General features: G+C 46.8%; 3 protein-coding genes across 3 annotated transcripts; 1 reads left to right on the forward strand and 2 right to left on the reverse strand.

The window, feature by feature from the left end:
* Nucleotides 1-1,927: 1,927 nt before the first annotated feature.
* Nucleotides 1,928-7,369, forward strand: LOC102057311 (histone H2B 1/2/3/4/6). Its single transcript, XM_014281663.3, has 3 exons — nt 1,928-2,055; nt 3,980-4,144; nt 6,177-7,369. Exon 3 carries the CDS (start codon nt 6,560-6,562, stop codon nt 6,938-6,940), a length of 381 nt encoding a protein of 126 aa, XP_014137138.2. The 5' UTR covers nt 1,928-2,055; nt 3,980-4,144; nt 6,177-6,559; the 3' UTR covers nt 6,941-7,369.
* Nucleotides 7,370-8,326: 957 nt separating this feature from the next.
* Nucleotides 8,327-9,089, reverse strand: LOC102057480 (histone H1). The gene has a single exon (XM_014281666.3). The coding sequence runs from the start codon at nt 9,045-9,047 to the stop codon at nt 8,391-8,393; it is 657 nt and encodes a 218-aa protein (XP_014137141.2). The 5' UTR covers nt 9,048-9,089; the 3' UTR covers nt 8,327-8,390.
* Nucleotides 9,090-10,983: 1,894 nt separating this feature from the next.
* On the reverse strand, nt 10,984-11,473 carry LOC102057647 (histone H2A). The gene has a single exon (XM_005441317.4). The coding sequence runs from the start codon at nt 11,435-11,437 to the stop codon at nt 11,048-11,050; it is 390 nt and encodes a 129-aa protein (XP_005441374.1). The 5' UTR covers nt 11,438-11,473; the 3' UTR covers nt 10,984-11,047.
* Nucleotides 11,474-15,958: the final 4,485 nt, after the last annotated feature.

Below are 15,958 nucleotides of genomic sequence, written 5' to 3' on the forward strand. Positions count from 1 at the left end.
GTAGCGTGGGACCCTTCCCCCCCCCCCCCCCGCCCAGACCAGTGATTTGGCAGTTCTGAGGTGCCCCGTTTAAAGCTGGGGGAAGGAGGGTCGTGGGGGGGTGCGTGTCGGTACTGGTATCCAGGGGACCAACAGCCTTTCCGCAATAGGAGAGCACTAAGGGAAGGCGTTTCCGCACAGGGCTCGCGGCTTCTTTCCCCTGCAGCCCCCGGGGCGCTACGGCCGCTCTTAACGGTCTCTTCCCCTCCCCCCCCCGCCTTCCCGCTCTGTCCCGCCCCCGAATGGCAGAGCGCGCGCCGCCGCCATTTCACGAGCTTCCCGTTTCAGGCTGTCGCGGTGAAGCTGGTAGCGGGGAGCGGCTGCCGCAGTGGCGCTTGCCGCCGGCGTCCGATTTTTCCTGCCTGCCTGTCCCTTCTATGTACCCTGTCCGAAGGAGCGCGAGCGGAGCGCCGAGGACGCAGTCATCTTTACGAGCCGAACGTGCTTTTCTGTGGAGCCCAGAGAGCCTCAAGTCACGCACTAGCTCCGCCTGCTCCCCCCTATTGTTATCGGACAGGGCAATGGGGATATAGCCAGTCACCGATTGCAAATTTGCCCGTTAAGCATTCGGGGCTGTAAGCCGGACCCCTAGACATCGGGCCGTACGGCCCGGTACGGGCAGCAACAGCAGAAGCTCGGCATACACCCGACAACCCTCCCACCCCCCCCCCCCCAACTTTATCGTGACCGTAAAACCACGACAGATCTTCAACAGCGATTAAGGCTCTTCTCCTGATGACATGGGTGGCTCTGAAAAGAGCCTTTGTGTTCTAAAAGCGTAACCTATGCCAAGCCCCAGGTTTATCCGCCGAAGCCGTAGAGGGTGCGCCCCTGGCGCTTGAGAGCGTACACCACGTCCATGGCCGTGACCGTCTTGCGCTTGGCGTGCTCGGTGTAGGTGACGGCGTCGCGGATCACGTTCTCCAGGAAGACCTTCAGCACGCCGCGCGTCTCCTCGTAGATGAGCCCCGAGATGCGCTTCACGCCGCCGCGCCGCGCCAGGCGCCGGATGGCCGGCTTGGTGATGCCCTGGATGTTGTCGCGCAGCACCTTGCGGTGGCGCTTGGCGCCCCCTTTGCCGAGCCCCTTCCCGCCCTTGCCTCTGCCAGACATGATCAGCGTCTACCCGACGTGAACAACGCGCGGTGGCAACACCCGCCAGCGCCGCTCTTATATAGCCCGTAGTCCGACCTGGTTGAGAACTGCGACGAGGCAGGGCAAGGGCGGGCTCTCCTCCGCGTTCTTCCCCCTGCGGGCGGGGACGTTCGCGCCATCGCCCCCGGCAGGGGGCGGGGCGGGCGGCAAGGTGCCGGCCCCGGCCCCGGGAAACAGCCGACCCCCGCCGCCGGCTCGGCCTGGGCGCTGCGGGAGCGAATCTTCGGGCGGGGGAACGCTCTCCTGCGCTCGGCTGCCCGGTCCCGTTGCTGCGGCGCTCGGTGTCGGCGGGGGAGCCGGGCCCCGCCGGCCGCGGGTCTGCAGCAAAATCCAGCCAATGGGGGCGGCGGGGCCGGGAGCGCCGCTTCCCGCCCGCGCGGAGCCGCCGCCATTTCGCTGCGCTCCAACAAAGGGCCCGGCCGGGTAGGTGGGGACCCGGCCGTTGTGGTTGTCGCGGTGTTTGCGTAAATCCACCCTTTTATACCGACAGCCAAATTAATTAATTAATTAATCAGCTTTTTTTTTTTCTTTTGTGGGTACGACATACTCTGGCTTTGTTTCTCATGTCTAAAACAACGATCACATGACTTTTTTGTGTTTATGGGACTGAGGTGCCGAGACAGGAACTGATTTTCGTGTCTTTAATGTGCCCGTGACAAAAAGTAGATTGTTTCTTCTGCCTTCAAAGATATGTCATGTGTTTGTTAATTTTCTTTGACTTAATCTTCATTGATACGTAATATCTCAAAGTATTCCTTTTGCTGTTTTTCTTCATGTAGTTTTACTTTTTGAACATATGATATTTTTAACTGTAGTTCTACAGCTGCATTCATAAGCAGGGGCACATAATTTTAACAAATGGTAGGTATCATTTTAATCATTTTTAGTCATCTCAAGTGTCCAAATGTTTTGGGAAATGCATGGCAACTTCCTGTCTCTCCTTTATCCTTTCCTTTTACCTTGTGGCTTTTCCAGTAGTTATTTTATCCTGTAGAAATGTGACCCACATATTGACTGTTACTCTAAGTAATAATAAGGCCTTCTGATTATAGCACCATTCAACGATTAACAACCTAGAAAACTTGCAGGTATAGACAGCAAGATATGCAGCATATAACATAATTATGTTTAATATTGCAACCTCAGCAACTAAAAGGTCTACAGTAACTACCCATAACCATAAAACTTGACTTCTCAAATGTGATTCTAAGGCACATCATGTGCTTTAGAAATTTTCCAGAATAACCACAACGACTAGACAGTTCTGCCTCATCATCAATATATTTGTAATAATTCCTAAGGCTATGTACACAGTGTCTTCTGTTGATGCTCTAGTTGTTCTATAACTTTTTCTTGGACTTCTCCTTGGTTCTTTTCTCTGTATTCCTCTGTGTGGAACACATCAGACTAAAACAAAGTAGCGTTCAGACACCAATCTGAATCTCCAGCAGTTATCCTACTATGCTTAAAATCTACTTCTTTGTCTCTGCTTGTTTGCTTTGTTAAATGTTTTTTTGTTGGTTTTTTTCTAAGCTTTTGGCATTGGCATGGTGTACTCTGTAAGCCCAAGATAATACACAGGTTTCTGACTTCTTCAGACAACTGGTTCTCTAGCGTTTCTGGCTGAAGAGGCTTCAGAACGTGGGATAATTAAAGTTAAGATACTACTCAAAAAATCCATTTTTATTCTTGAAGCCCATTTAGGCAACAAGTACAGATGTAAAAGAATTGTCTTTCTGACTCAAGATTTCAGAATAAGAAGGAGCATTTTCCAGAAAAATCTGTGCAGAGCTCACCCAGGAGATGTAGTAGCAAAACACTGACAGCAGCTTTGCCTTTATGTGTTCTCATTGCCTCCTAAAAATTTCAAGCTGGAGCAGTTACTCCTGTTTGTTCATACTGTTTGGTAATATGCAGTATGCTGGTGACTCCTTCCCACACTGACATCCTTGAACTGTTCTAGGGCTGTTCTTGAAGCCTTTTTTGTTCCCTCCTATCAGACTTAGGTTTCCTCACTCTGAAGGATTATTTCTTATGGATGCTCCCAACCTTTGGTCAGTCACTAGAAAGTCCAGTGTTACTGAAGTGGAATGGATGATGGGTGACTGGATGTTAACAAGTTCCCATCCGTTTCCTTTAGTGAACATGTTTTTTTAGACTTCTGAGAGAAATATGTATGTCTACATTTCTTTTACATATATCCTGTCTAAACAGTGCACTAAACTCAGCTCTTCTGCCATCGCTGATAAGGTTTCCACAATCATTCCTTTCCAAGAACTCTAGTTCCCTTTATAAATATCTTCTAACCTTCTTCCTACTCCCATCCCCAGTTATTTTGCCTTCAGTACTGTCCAGCTGTATCTCTTTGTGAAGGCAGCACACACCACCACACTATACCGGGAATGACTGGCATTTAGTTATTACTGAGATATTTTGGTTTAACAGATTTTTTTAGCTGGAAGGCTAAAACAAAGCAGTAGTTGTCCAGTTCACAAGTAACTACTTTTCCTCACTGGGAGTTCTAACCTGGATTTCTTTCTACTCTGTAGCTGATCTTTAGAAAACTTACTGGAACTGAGAATCTGTGAGACTTGGATCAACTGCCATTTTTGTTGGAAATGATCAACAGATTTAAAAGGATTAACGTGGGGAGGAGGGTGTTTGCACAAGTGGTTTTGGTTTTTTTGGGAGGAGAGGTGCTGCATTTTTAATGCCTCTGCTTTCTGGACCTATGTACTTTACATTGCTGATATTGCCCTTTGTTATTCTAAATTTTGTCTTTCAGAGCAGTGTAACAAGAGCAACAGCCTTTGTCTGCTATTGTGGAGAGAAAACTGGTGATCCTACACCACACTGTCCCCAAGGGGCATGTCAAATCATGGACTTTCACAGGTGTTCATCAGAAGTCCTGTTACCAGGCAGAGGTGTTCTCAGTGAACTGCTTTTCCAGGTAATGTTTATGACAAAAAAAGGTAATCAGGTTCACAGTGTAAAGAGTTAAATGTGTAAAGATGGGCCACATTGGCTTCTCTTCTCGCTTTACTGAAAAAGAGAGAACTACTTTTCTTCTCTTGAAAAGGCAGAAAGAGCTCCCTTCTGTCTTACCAGATTTTCTCCAAGCTAGATTGAGCTGCTGAAGACAGCTGTGGGGGAAGCAGAGCAAATAGGAGATGGATGAGCATCTATCCCATTGCTGTTCCTGATGAGGAGGAGCAAGGGTGGTGGTGGGGCAACAGACATTAAACCAGAGATCCGCAGCATGATGAAGTTGCTCAGCACAGGTGGCTGCCTTTGTCTCTCCAGTAGAGTTGTTGAGCACAAGAGAAGCATTTGCAAGCTAGCCTTACTGGCTAGGAAAGAGAAAGGTCCCACCCTTTCCTTGCCTGGTTCCCTTTGTTGAGACAGCACTATTTTGTATGTAGGCTGGAAATCTTTGTGAATCCAGAATTCTGCCCAGCAGGGTAAAGGGGGGTGGGGTGTGTGTGTGACACGACAAGAAAAGGGAAAAAAAAGAAAAAGCAGAAGTATAATCAGCCTGGTGAGGTGATAGGTCTTTTTATTGCTTGTGCTGGTATCCAGAATCTCTTTCTAACAATTAGTTTTGTTTTGGTTTTAGCAGTGTTACCTACCTTAAACTACATTTACCTGTGCCAGGTAGGTTTCTTGTATAGGCCCCATACTGTCTGTCTCCTCTGATACCAAAAAAGTTTAGACTTTGAATGGCCCTTAAGGGTTCTCTCCTGGTTTCAGCTGGGACAGAGTTAATTTTCTTCTTAGTAGCTGGTGCAGTGCTGTGTTTTGGATATGGTGTGAGAACAATGTGGGTAACAGATGGTTTTAGACGTTGCTAGGTAATGTTTATACTAAGTTAAGGACTTTGTAGTTTCTCAGGCCTTGCCAAGAAGGTTGGACAGGGCACAAGAAATTGGGAGGGGACACAGCCAGGACAGCTGACTCAAACTAGCCAAAGGGCTAGTCCAATACCATAGAATGTCATGCTCAATATATAAGCCGGGGTCGGTGAATCGCTACTGGCTGCACATTGGTCAGCAGTGTGTTGTACATCACTTCTTTTTTTTTTCTTCCTTACTTTTGGATTTTGTTCCTCTCCCCTTCTCCCTCCTTCTCATTAGATTTTTTTAATTATTATGCTGTTTTGTTTTGGTTTATTTCAATTATTAAATTGTTCTTATTGCAATGCTTGAGTTTTACAGTCCTTCCCAATTCTTCTCCCTATCCTTCTGCAGTGAGCAAGCAGCTGTGTGGTACCTAGTTAAACCACAACACGTTCCAAAAGGAAATAGCATCATTATAGCACTGGGTATTTGATACCAACTTACCCAATCCTAGCTTCATTCAACCACAAATGAAGTTGAACCCTTTAAAAGTGTATTTTAGTGCTCTAATTTGTTGATGAATGAGTCTATAATTGTATCTTCTAATGTCACCATACAGCATTTTAATAAAAAAAAAAAATGCCAGTACATCAGAACTCTTAATGGTGTTAAATTGTTTCAGTTGATTACAGATTGTATTTTCTTCTTGCACAAGTCAAATTAATATGAAAATAGCTTCAACTTCTGATTGATCATAAATTCAAAATGCAATTTAAAATCCACTAGGATTATCTTGGGTTTGCCTTAAACACATTCATCCAACATTTATTTCATCTCAAAAGAAGTCTACGTTCTTTGAAGATACAAATTAAATCAGGACTTCCATCTCATTTAAAGTCCTGAAAAACAAGCCACGGTCTGTGGGACAGAGAAATTATTCAAACAATATTAATAATGCTTCGTATTCCAGATCCTCTATATGTATTCTGGTTATATTTTTTCGCCTTTATATTTAACTTGTGGCTGTTACAAATGCAGGCTATTACATAAGGTATGCAGGTATATTTCTTGGAAGGAAAAAAAGAGTAGCAAAACCCTTTACAATTTTCTCTAGGTTTGGGTTTTGTTTTGTTTTTTCTTTTCTAGAGTAATTGCTGATAACTACATTTTGTACGTAAAAATCCACCGGAGCAGGCAGCTTCAGGAGACCCGGGAGCTCAGATGCTCCGAGGTGACCCCGGGGGCAGGGCGAGGCCCGACAGCAAGAACGAGCTTGGCCACCGAACTGAGGGATTGAAAGAGATCAATGTGATTGGCTGACAGCGTTCGAATTATTAACCAATAATAGCGTGGGATGTAAAAGTGACCAATTACAAAGCTGTTCGTACGATTGTAGACGTCACTGAGTCCATTATCCAATAGAAGCGCTGATCGCTGAGGCTAGATATTTGCATAAGGTTCCTATAAATATAGGAGTAATCGCATTATCGGACATTTCGGTGCTACAGAGCCAGCGCGCAGCTTCAGCTATGCCCGAGCCGGCTAAATCCGCCCCCGCGCCCAAGAAGGGCTCCAAGAAGGCGGTGACCAAGACGCAGAAGAAGGGCGACAAGAAGCGCAAGAAGAGCCGCAAGGAGAGCTACTCGATCTACGTGTACAAGGTGCTGAAGCAGGTGCACCCCGACACGGGCATCTCGTCCAAGGCCATGGGCATCATGAACTCCTTCGTCAACGACATCTTCGAGCGCATCGCCGGCGAGGCCTCGCGCCTGGCGCACTACAACAAGCGCTCCACCATCACCTCGCGGGAGATCCAGACGGCCGTGCGGCTGCTGCTGCCCGGTGAGCTGGCCAAGCACGCCGTCTCCGAGGGCACCAAGGCTGTCACCAAGTACACCAGCTCCAAGTAGAGTGTCTCGGACCGTCACTTCAAACCCAAAGGCTCTTTTAAGAGCCACCAATTTTTTCAGATAGAAGGGCTGAATACTACTTTTCTTGGGAGGTAGGAGGTATGTAAACAGCCTGTTTGCACATAATTTGAAAATTAAGTACTTTCAAGTGGCTGAAACGCGACTACTTAATTTTAAGGGTGGAGGGCTCTTATTTAACAGTTTGTGCTCACCTTAGAGTTGTACTTGTTTCAAGCTTAGGATTTCTGGTCTTGAATCTGTCCTAGTGTTTTGCTAATTCTGCTTTCAAGAGTTCAGAGTCCTTGGGGGGAAGGTAGGTAACATTTCATTTTCTAAGGGGTTTAATTCCTCTTGGTAAGTCCAGTACAAAATGCTAGCTGCTATTAAGAATTCTGTGTGCTGTACCTGTTAAATAAAAAATAATTTTTATTTTGGCCTCCTCAGTGACTAAATATTTCGAAAGCAGTTTCTGAAGCAAGTTTTTCAGGTGTTTGCAGTTCGGTTTCTTTGTTTTCTGAACATTCCACTGCACCCGCCCCTATTTTTTTTTTTCTTCACTGTAGTTGTGTGTACTCGAGGCAACGGGCAAAGATTTTTCTTTGCGAACATTTTGCGGTTTAAAACGCCAATTCCCGAAGTTGCGCAGGAGTTGGTACTTTAAAAAAAAAAAACAACACTAAAGTTATGGAAGTGAAGCTGGGGGCGGTTGGTGATGTGCAAGGTACCCAGGGTCTGAGTATGGGGCATGGGGCCGCAAGTTCGTGCGAAAGCCAATTTCCGTCGCAGAGGCTAGGCTGCCGCACAGGGCAGCCTTTCGCTGCGGGGCCAAGGCAGCAGCAGGGCACGGCGCACGCGTGTCCCCATCCCCGCCCCACACCGCGCCCGGCCCCGGAGCCCATCCGAGGGGGGAAGGAGAGCCGATGCGGCGCCCTACGTAACCCGCGCGGGGGACGGCCCCGGGAACAGCCTCAGTGTGAGGGGGAGCGGGGTGTCACCGGTCACCGCCCCACGAGGCGGTGCCGCGAGGGGAGGGCGGGGCTGGAGGGTGGAAGGGGCCAATCCGGGCCCAGCGCGGGACTTTTAAACTCCCCCGGCCCCCGCAACCAAGGGGTGCTCGCTGGCGCGCGGGGCTGCCCGTCGCTGCTCTCGGCTGTGCCGGTCAATTAAGAGGGGGCGGGGCAAGTGCCGCCGCTGCCGCGGAGCTGCCGGACTGCACGTAGAAGACACTTCCTCTTTAAGGAAGCCCGGCTCTCCCATGAAGGCTGTACCGCACGTTTCGAAGATGGTTTAACTACCCTACTACGGCATCAATTACTACTAAAACTTCCTAAGATTTGGTTTAGCTGCTAGGATTACCATAGTGTTCCAGCTCTTTTTAAGAATAAGTGGGTGGCTCTTAAAAGAGCCTTTGGGTTTATTTAAATGAGTAGACTCTCTATTCTGAGTCGTCTTACTTCTTCTTGGGCGCCACCTTCTTCGCCTTGGCTGCTTTGGGCTTAGCTGCTTTAGGCTTGGCTGCTTTGGGCTTCACCGCCTTCGCTTTGGCCGGGCTCTTCGCCGCTTTCTTGGGACGGCCTGCCTTGGCCGCTTTCTTGGGGCTCTTGGCTGCTTTCTTGGTCGCGGTGGCCGCCGGCTTCTTGGCTTTCTTGGGGCTTTTCTTCACTGCTGCCGCCTTCTTGGGCTTCTTAGCGGCGCTGGCGGGCTTCTTGGCAGCCGGCTTCTTGGGCTTAGCTGCCGGCTTTTTCTTGGTTGCCTTTTCTTTTGTCTCACCCGGTTTCTTATTCAGCTTAAAAGACCCGGAGGCGCCGGTGCCCTTGGTCTGCACCAGGGTGCCCTTGTTGACGAGGCTCTTGAGCCCCAGCTTGATGCGGCTGTTGTTCTTCTCCACATCGTAGCCGCCGGCGGCCAGCGCCTTCTTGAGCGCGGCGAGGGAGAGCCCCTTGCGCTCCTTGGAGGCGGACACGGCCTTGGTGATCAGCTCGGTGACGCTGGGGCCCGCGGGCTTGCGGGCCTTGGAGCCGCCCGCCGCCTTCTTCGGCTTCTTGGCGGCGGCTTTCGCCCCGGGAGCAGAGACAGCGGGAGCGGCAACAGGCGCGGTCTCCGACATAGTGGCAGCTGTCGTCCACGAATCAGGGGAAACCACTGGGCCTGGAGCAAGTCAGCGGCCTCATATTTATAGAGAGGAGCCGCGCGGTGATTGGTGCGTTGCAGAGCCCGCCCCGCTGCACGGCAGAAAGGTCCCTTCTCCCCGCTCATTTTGTGTTTCTTAGGAGTCAAAAAAGCCTGTTTTTATCAGAATTTCTGCCACCAACCCCCCCCCAGTTCGCAGCGGCGTGGAAAAGAAAGACTGTTGTTCCCCTCTGCAAAGTTTCCCCTCGAAGAGGCAAAGGGTGAGTTAAAAAAGAGGCGATAAACCCCGAGTCCTGGACCTGGACAGACCTCCGGAGACAGAAACTTTTGTTTTTCCTTCTAAATAAAATCCGCGATGTGGGCAACTAAATATCCAGAGTAATTAATTATTATTCTTTAAAGGGTCTTCTCTTAATCTGAACTGAAAATCAGGAATTTGAACCGATATTTTTATCGCAAATTGATTTCAAAGAGGAGGAAGTAACACAGGCTCATCCTGAGCACTGAATATGGATTAGAAATTAGCTTCTTTGTCCAAAATCCTTTACCCCTTTCAAAATAATTAAAATAAATTAAATTAGTGCATTATGCAACTAAGCAAGAAGCAGATTAAAGTTTTATGAAGGGCTGTTTTTGTCCCAGAAGGAGATGACTTTTTACAGCATAGCAGCTTGTACTGTGTTGCTCAGTGAGCACAATGCAGACATGGTTCCCCAGTGCTCTGCTGCAGAAATATTAATTTTCTTAATAAATTAGGAGACGTAAGAACTGAACACGGCCAGGTTTTGTTAAGAATTATAATCAGTGCCCCATCATTTCATAATTCAGCAGTGTTTTTACTTTGATACAGCCTGATTGGTAAAAATCTGAGTCATCATTATCTAAGGAGACACTGCTGCTGCTGCTTTTTCCATACTTCTACACAATCAAACTTGCTCAAGTTACCAGTTACGGCTCCCCTTTCACAGCAGATTGTGAAATATTCAGTTTCTTTAATGTCCAGTGGCGGGATTTAGGCACTGGAAGTAATACTAAAAATAGTATATCCAACTGATGTATCTGCTATACTAAAACAACTGGCTGCTGGCAAGTAGGGGAAAGTCCTCATCTGCACTTTACTAAGACCATGCTTAAAGAAATAAATGCTTGCTTTTTTACAGAAACAGAGAATTAAAACAAGTATTCTCTGATATTTTTATTATTTCTTATAAGCCTTTTTTTACCAAAGGCCTGCAAAATGCTTGCTACCTCTTGCTACTGTAACTGTCAGCGGTACTAACATTTTGTTCAGTTATGATGCGAGTAAAATTATGTTTTCAAATGTATAATAATTAAATTATGTTTCTTAACCTATGACCACTGATTTTACGTTTCTATTTCAAAATCTTTATGGTAATGTTCAGCACTATGTTGAAGGTAGAATGTAAAATGGCAAGTCATTTTTCCCCTTAAATTGCCTGTCCAGCGTTCACTAATTATTTTCAACCCATTCAGATTTCAGGCAGAAAAAGGGCAAGGCAGCTCAGACAAAGCAATGAGAAAACCCCATAGAAAATTAATAATTCCAAATGTCTGTCTTTTGTAGCAAGTCTCCAGGTCAAAATATTGGGGGGGAAGGGGGGCAGGGCTGTTTTAAGACACATCAGTGAGTTACCCCAACTTCACATAGAGCTAAGCTGAAAAAGGAGAGGCCCGCTGGGCCTGTGGGCTCCTTGCCATAGAACTGAACTGCCTCTCTGGACCCTACCACACCAAATTCCTTTCACATGGCATAAATCTGGCAACAAGAACTTTTGGAGTTTCTAAACTTGAATCTCATTTTAGAACGCAAATATGACACATCCTGTTGTGAGATTTTGGTTATGAGGATTGAAGACTTTTTTCCTAAAATTACAGCTCCTTTTATGACAAAGTGGGTGGCTCTAAAAAGAGCCTTTGGGTTACTTTTGAAGTAGGTCTGCTCCTCAAGTTCGGAGTTTATTTGCTCTTTGCCTTGTGGCTGTCGGTCTTCTTGGGCAGCAGCACGGCCTGGATGTTGGGCAGCACGCCGCCCTGCGCGATGGTCACCTTGCCCAGCAGCTTGTTGAGCTCCTCGTCGTTGCGGATGGCGAGCTGCAGGTGGCGGGGGATGATGCGCGTCTTCTTGTTGTCGCGGGCCGCGTTGCCCGCCAGCTCCAGGATCTCGGCCGTCAGGTACTCCAGCACGGCCGCCAGGTACACCGGGGCGCCGGCGCCCACCCGCTCCGCGTAGTTGCCCTTGCGCAGCAGCCGGTGCACGCGGCCCACGGGGAACTGCAGCCCGGCCCGCGACGAGCGCGACTTGGCCTTGGCCCGCGCCTTCCCGCCCTGCTTCCCGCGGCCGGACATCGCTCTCGACGATCTCCTTCAACCACCACCCAAACGACGTTGCAATACGCGTCACTAAACCCCGCGCCCGGCCCCTTTTATAGCGTCCCCGCGCGCCCCGGCCTGCTTTCTGATTGGTCGTAGCACGCTCTCTCCCGCTCCGACCAATGGGGCTGCGGATCCAAATCCATCCAATGGGGGAGCGGGCGACCGGCCCGCCCCGCCGAGCTGCCCCCGCCCGCCAGCCGGCAGGGGGAGGGGGACGGGCTGGGCGCTCCCGGCGCAGTGGGGCCAGCGCCCACCCCTGGGCGGGGATCCAGCCCCACCGCCCACCGCCTCCGCTCTGCTCCTGGCTGTGTTCGGCTGCGCAGCCCGACAGCCGTGACCCCAAGACGCGCTCCAGAAGGCCATCTTAGAGGGAGACGGGTCCTCGCCTGCAGCGGCCTTCCAGGAACGGGGGGAACCTCTCCTGATGCCATCGTTGTTGTTTTAGAAATAATTCTGTATTTAGAACCTCAGAAATGCTACTACAGGATTACTTTGTAAAAAAGTACTATCATTACAAAAGAGAAACATTCCTTTTGGTAGGACCACTTGCAACCCAGCACTACTGATAATGTTTAGAAACTAGGCAGGAACATGTAACAGGATTTTTCTCTGATTCTGGAAACAAATGACTCATATTACTGTAATCAGACTAATACAGTATTACTTGCAAGGCTCTTCTGCAGAACATTAGAAGTCAGGCTGTCACACTTTTACTCAAACTGGAGAATATCTCACTGCAGCAATAAGCTGAAGCGACTTCTTCAAGATTCAGAATGTTTGTATGAGATCCCTGGTCCTTTTTCCTCCATTGCACTAATTACCCACGGTTTCTCTTTATTCCCTGGCAACTTTTTCTCGTTCTTCCATATATTTTGAGTATGGACAGACCCTATCCTTGTCTACAGCCATGAAGGAACGTTCACCCTGGACTTAGCCACATCCTTGTGCTACCTCAGTGTTGCATGGCAGGCTCTTCCTCCATTTTCCCCACAGCATGGGATTCTGCTCATTTCCATAAATTCCAGTTGTGTGATTTTTTGTTCCTTAATGTTTTTGCACTCTAATATGTGGGTTCTTCTTTGTAATGCACCCCAGACCCTATAATACAGATATGATGCTAGTATTGTCATAGTTCAGGGAAAGACAAAGATATGACTCCCACCGGGCCATCCATGATAGCCTACCAAAAAAAAACCCCAACAAAACAAAACAAAACCAAAACAAAACAAAAAAACTGCGCCAAAAGACAGTAATTCATCTAAACATTGCAACTCTGAGATCAAGAGAGAACCACAGCCTTCTTTCCAGAAGGGTACAATAACAGGAATTCCGATCAAGACTGTTCAGTGTATGCCAGTCGCAGCAGGAAAATTATAAACAAGGCAAAACAAAAAGAACTTTATAGCAGTTTCTGGGTAACTAAGACCAGCTCCCCGTTCTGAAGGTTCAGTAACATTTAGAAAGCATCTTTCCTTAGTGGTATCATTCAATGGATTGTGCAAAATTCACTAACCTCAAGAGTCTTCTATTTCCATCTTTATGCAGTCACTAATTTTCAATGATGCGCTGGGCAAGTCACATCACTGCAGCTCCATCCCCTCCCAGTCCTTTTCCTCCCCATGATAATTTTTTCTTCTGTGAACACTACTCAGGACCACACATGAAAAATGTGACCACAAGATGAAGGTGGTATTACAAAGAATCCCAAAGCTCTATATGACAACACAAAAACCAAGAAGAAATTGGCCTGGGATTATGTTACCAGTTATCCAGAGCTGAAAGCGTCTGTTCTGGAGCTGTAGAGAAGATAGCATTACAGGATTGTGTCCATGACCCGTGCCATCATAAACTAAATACATAATTGTTTCTACAGGCTATATTGAAACACAGACTATTCTTGAATATGCCACGAGCTTTCTATTGTGTTCTTTTCTCCCCCCTAAGAAAATAATTTCTATTTAAATACTAAACATTGATTCAACTCTCCCTCCTCCAATTAAATTAACAGTATGTTAAATCTATATACACATGTATATCTATTCCACACACTTTCTTATTCAATCCCTTTTTTATGGGTGTTGGGGTACTGAGACATGGTAGACACTAGGGAGCATTGTCCTATTTTTTTCTTGGTAGAAGTATGTATAAGAACAAAACTTTTGATAATTAAATGGATGTTCAGCCAAAGCAAATATCATTGACCTGTTCTTTTTTAAGGATTCCACTCAGAGTCATTATCAAAGGTCAAAGATTATACACCTGTATAAAGAGAAAAATATATCTAGTTGATTAAAGTATTGTCATTTAGTAATGAAATTGCTTTACAATCATTTCTGATGCTGGGGGAGAGAAGGTTGTCAGCAGTCCTCAAAGCTGGATTTTATGCTTCTGCCGTGGCCCACCATTTGCATGGCTGATGAAGAACTAGATGTTTACCTGAGTGCATGGATTGAAGTCAGGGCATCCACAGATCCCACTGCTTTGATAAAAGTGAGCTTGCATCTTTATGCTCTCTCCACTTGAAACTGGCATTAAAGGCAAATATCCTGGTTAATTTTCTTCTTGGTGGCTAGTGCAGTGCTGTGCTTTGGATTTGGCATGGGAACAGTGTGGTCAGGGACTTCTTGGTTTCTGGCCTTGCCAGCAGGAGGGCTGCAAGAACACAGGAAGGGGGGGAGTGGACATAGCCGAGACAGCTGACCTGAACTAGCTAAACAAAGAGTATTCTATACCATGGGACATCATGCTCGATATATAAACTGGCTGGGGCTGCAGGTTGTTGCTTGGAAACTGGCTGGGCATCAATCAGCAGGTGGTGAGGAACTGTATTGTGCATCACTTGTTTTCTTTTCTCACTTCCCTTTCGATTTCATTCTTCTCCCTTCTTTTCATTAGAACTATTATTCTTCTGTTTTTATTTTATTTCAACTGTTAAACTATCTTCATCTTAACCCTGGAGTTTTACATTCCTTTCTGATTCTCCTCACCCCACCTTGGGTGAGGGAGGGAGTGAGCCAGTGTGGCTATATGGCACTTAACCCCAGCTGGTAATTAAACCACAAGAGCAAGGAAGGAAAAACATCCCCCATATTAAGTTAGCTGAAGACAAGCCATGGTTCTGGTCCATCAGATGAAGTATCAGCCCCACGTGCAGCCAGGTTCTACACACACAGTCCCAGCTAGGCACACAGCTCCCAACCTCATGTGTTTATCCAAAACCTCAACAGAGTACCAGTAGCCTCATGTATGAGAGGCTCACAAGACAGTAGGCATCCTGGCCTTGGAATCTTCCCAGAAAAAGAAAATAATCATGCAGCTCCTGGATGATTTGCATTGTCAAATCCAGCCCTTCCCTGTGAGCCTCAAAGTCCATTCCAAGAGTACTCTCTCTTCCCCACCTCCCCTCACCTTCTCCACACACCCTGCCCCCCAAAAGCCATCTTAGAGGTGCAGCAGCTGTGGGAAGCTACCTACCTTCTTCACACCTGCCCTTCAGCCCAGACAGGGCGAGGAAGCAACCTTTCTGATATTATGCATAGTCCTTGTGCATTTGATTTCCTTTTTTGAGCCCATTTAAACATGTAGCAAATTCAGATCCTTTTGCCTCAGTCTGAAGAGGACAGGTACAGCAATAGGGAACTGTTCACTCTATCCCAACAGAAGGAAAGGTGGCTCAGCTGTATGAGAATATGGCAAGTGGAACATCATTAAACCAAGGGTTAGAGGTACCACAACGATGCCCCTTCCATCAAAAAAATCACCACGCATTTCAATTAAAAAAAAACCCACAGAAAAAAAGCATTTTTGTCTTTATTCTTTAAAAGCTGAAATAAAGGGGATATTCCATAACCATAACTAAAAAAAGATTTAAGATATTACTGACAAATGCAATTAACTCCTGAACCAGGAAGAGAACTGTTATACAAACTTGTTTGTGTCCAGAATTTGTGAAAACAGAATCAAAGCTTGCATAAGTAATAATTGTCTCTTTAAAACAGATTTAACCTCAAAATGCTGAGTATTCAGCCAAGTCTGAGGCTTATAGCCAGAGTAAGGTATTGTTTGAGATATCTGCTAGTTGGCAGCTTAACACGAATTCTCATTTTAAAAAAATGTAAAAACCCACAAGTCTGGATATATTCATCTAGAAATTGGTATGTTGTTAGAGGACTCACTCTTGAAATCACCGAGAAACTCACCACAAGCCCTTCAACAGGGACACTGAAGTTTTATCAATCTCTCATGCTGTATCATAACTTGAAAAATTCTTTTTTTTTTTTTTTTTAATTGCATGAAGGCACCTACATAAATAGCTAACTACTAGTACTAGGCCTTGTGCTCAAATTCAGCATTCCAGACAAAACTTTGCATGTTTGAAATATTTATCATCAGTGAAGATGCAGCTCATTTGGGAGAGGCTTATTGCCAACACAACTGATCCCACTGGTCTTAAAACTGACTTGCCTACAAGATCCTAAGAGATTTTGCAGTCCA

This window comes from Falco cherrug, chromosome 5, assembly GCF_023634085.1.
Source record: "Falco cherrug isolate bFalChe1 chromosome 5, bFalChe1.pri, whole genome shotgun sequence".
Lineage (NCBI taxonomy): Eukaryota > Metazoa > Chordata > Aves > Falconiformes > Falconidae > Falco > Falco cherrug.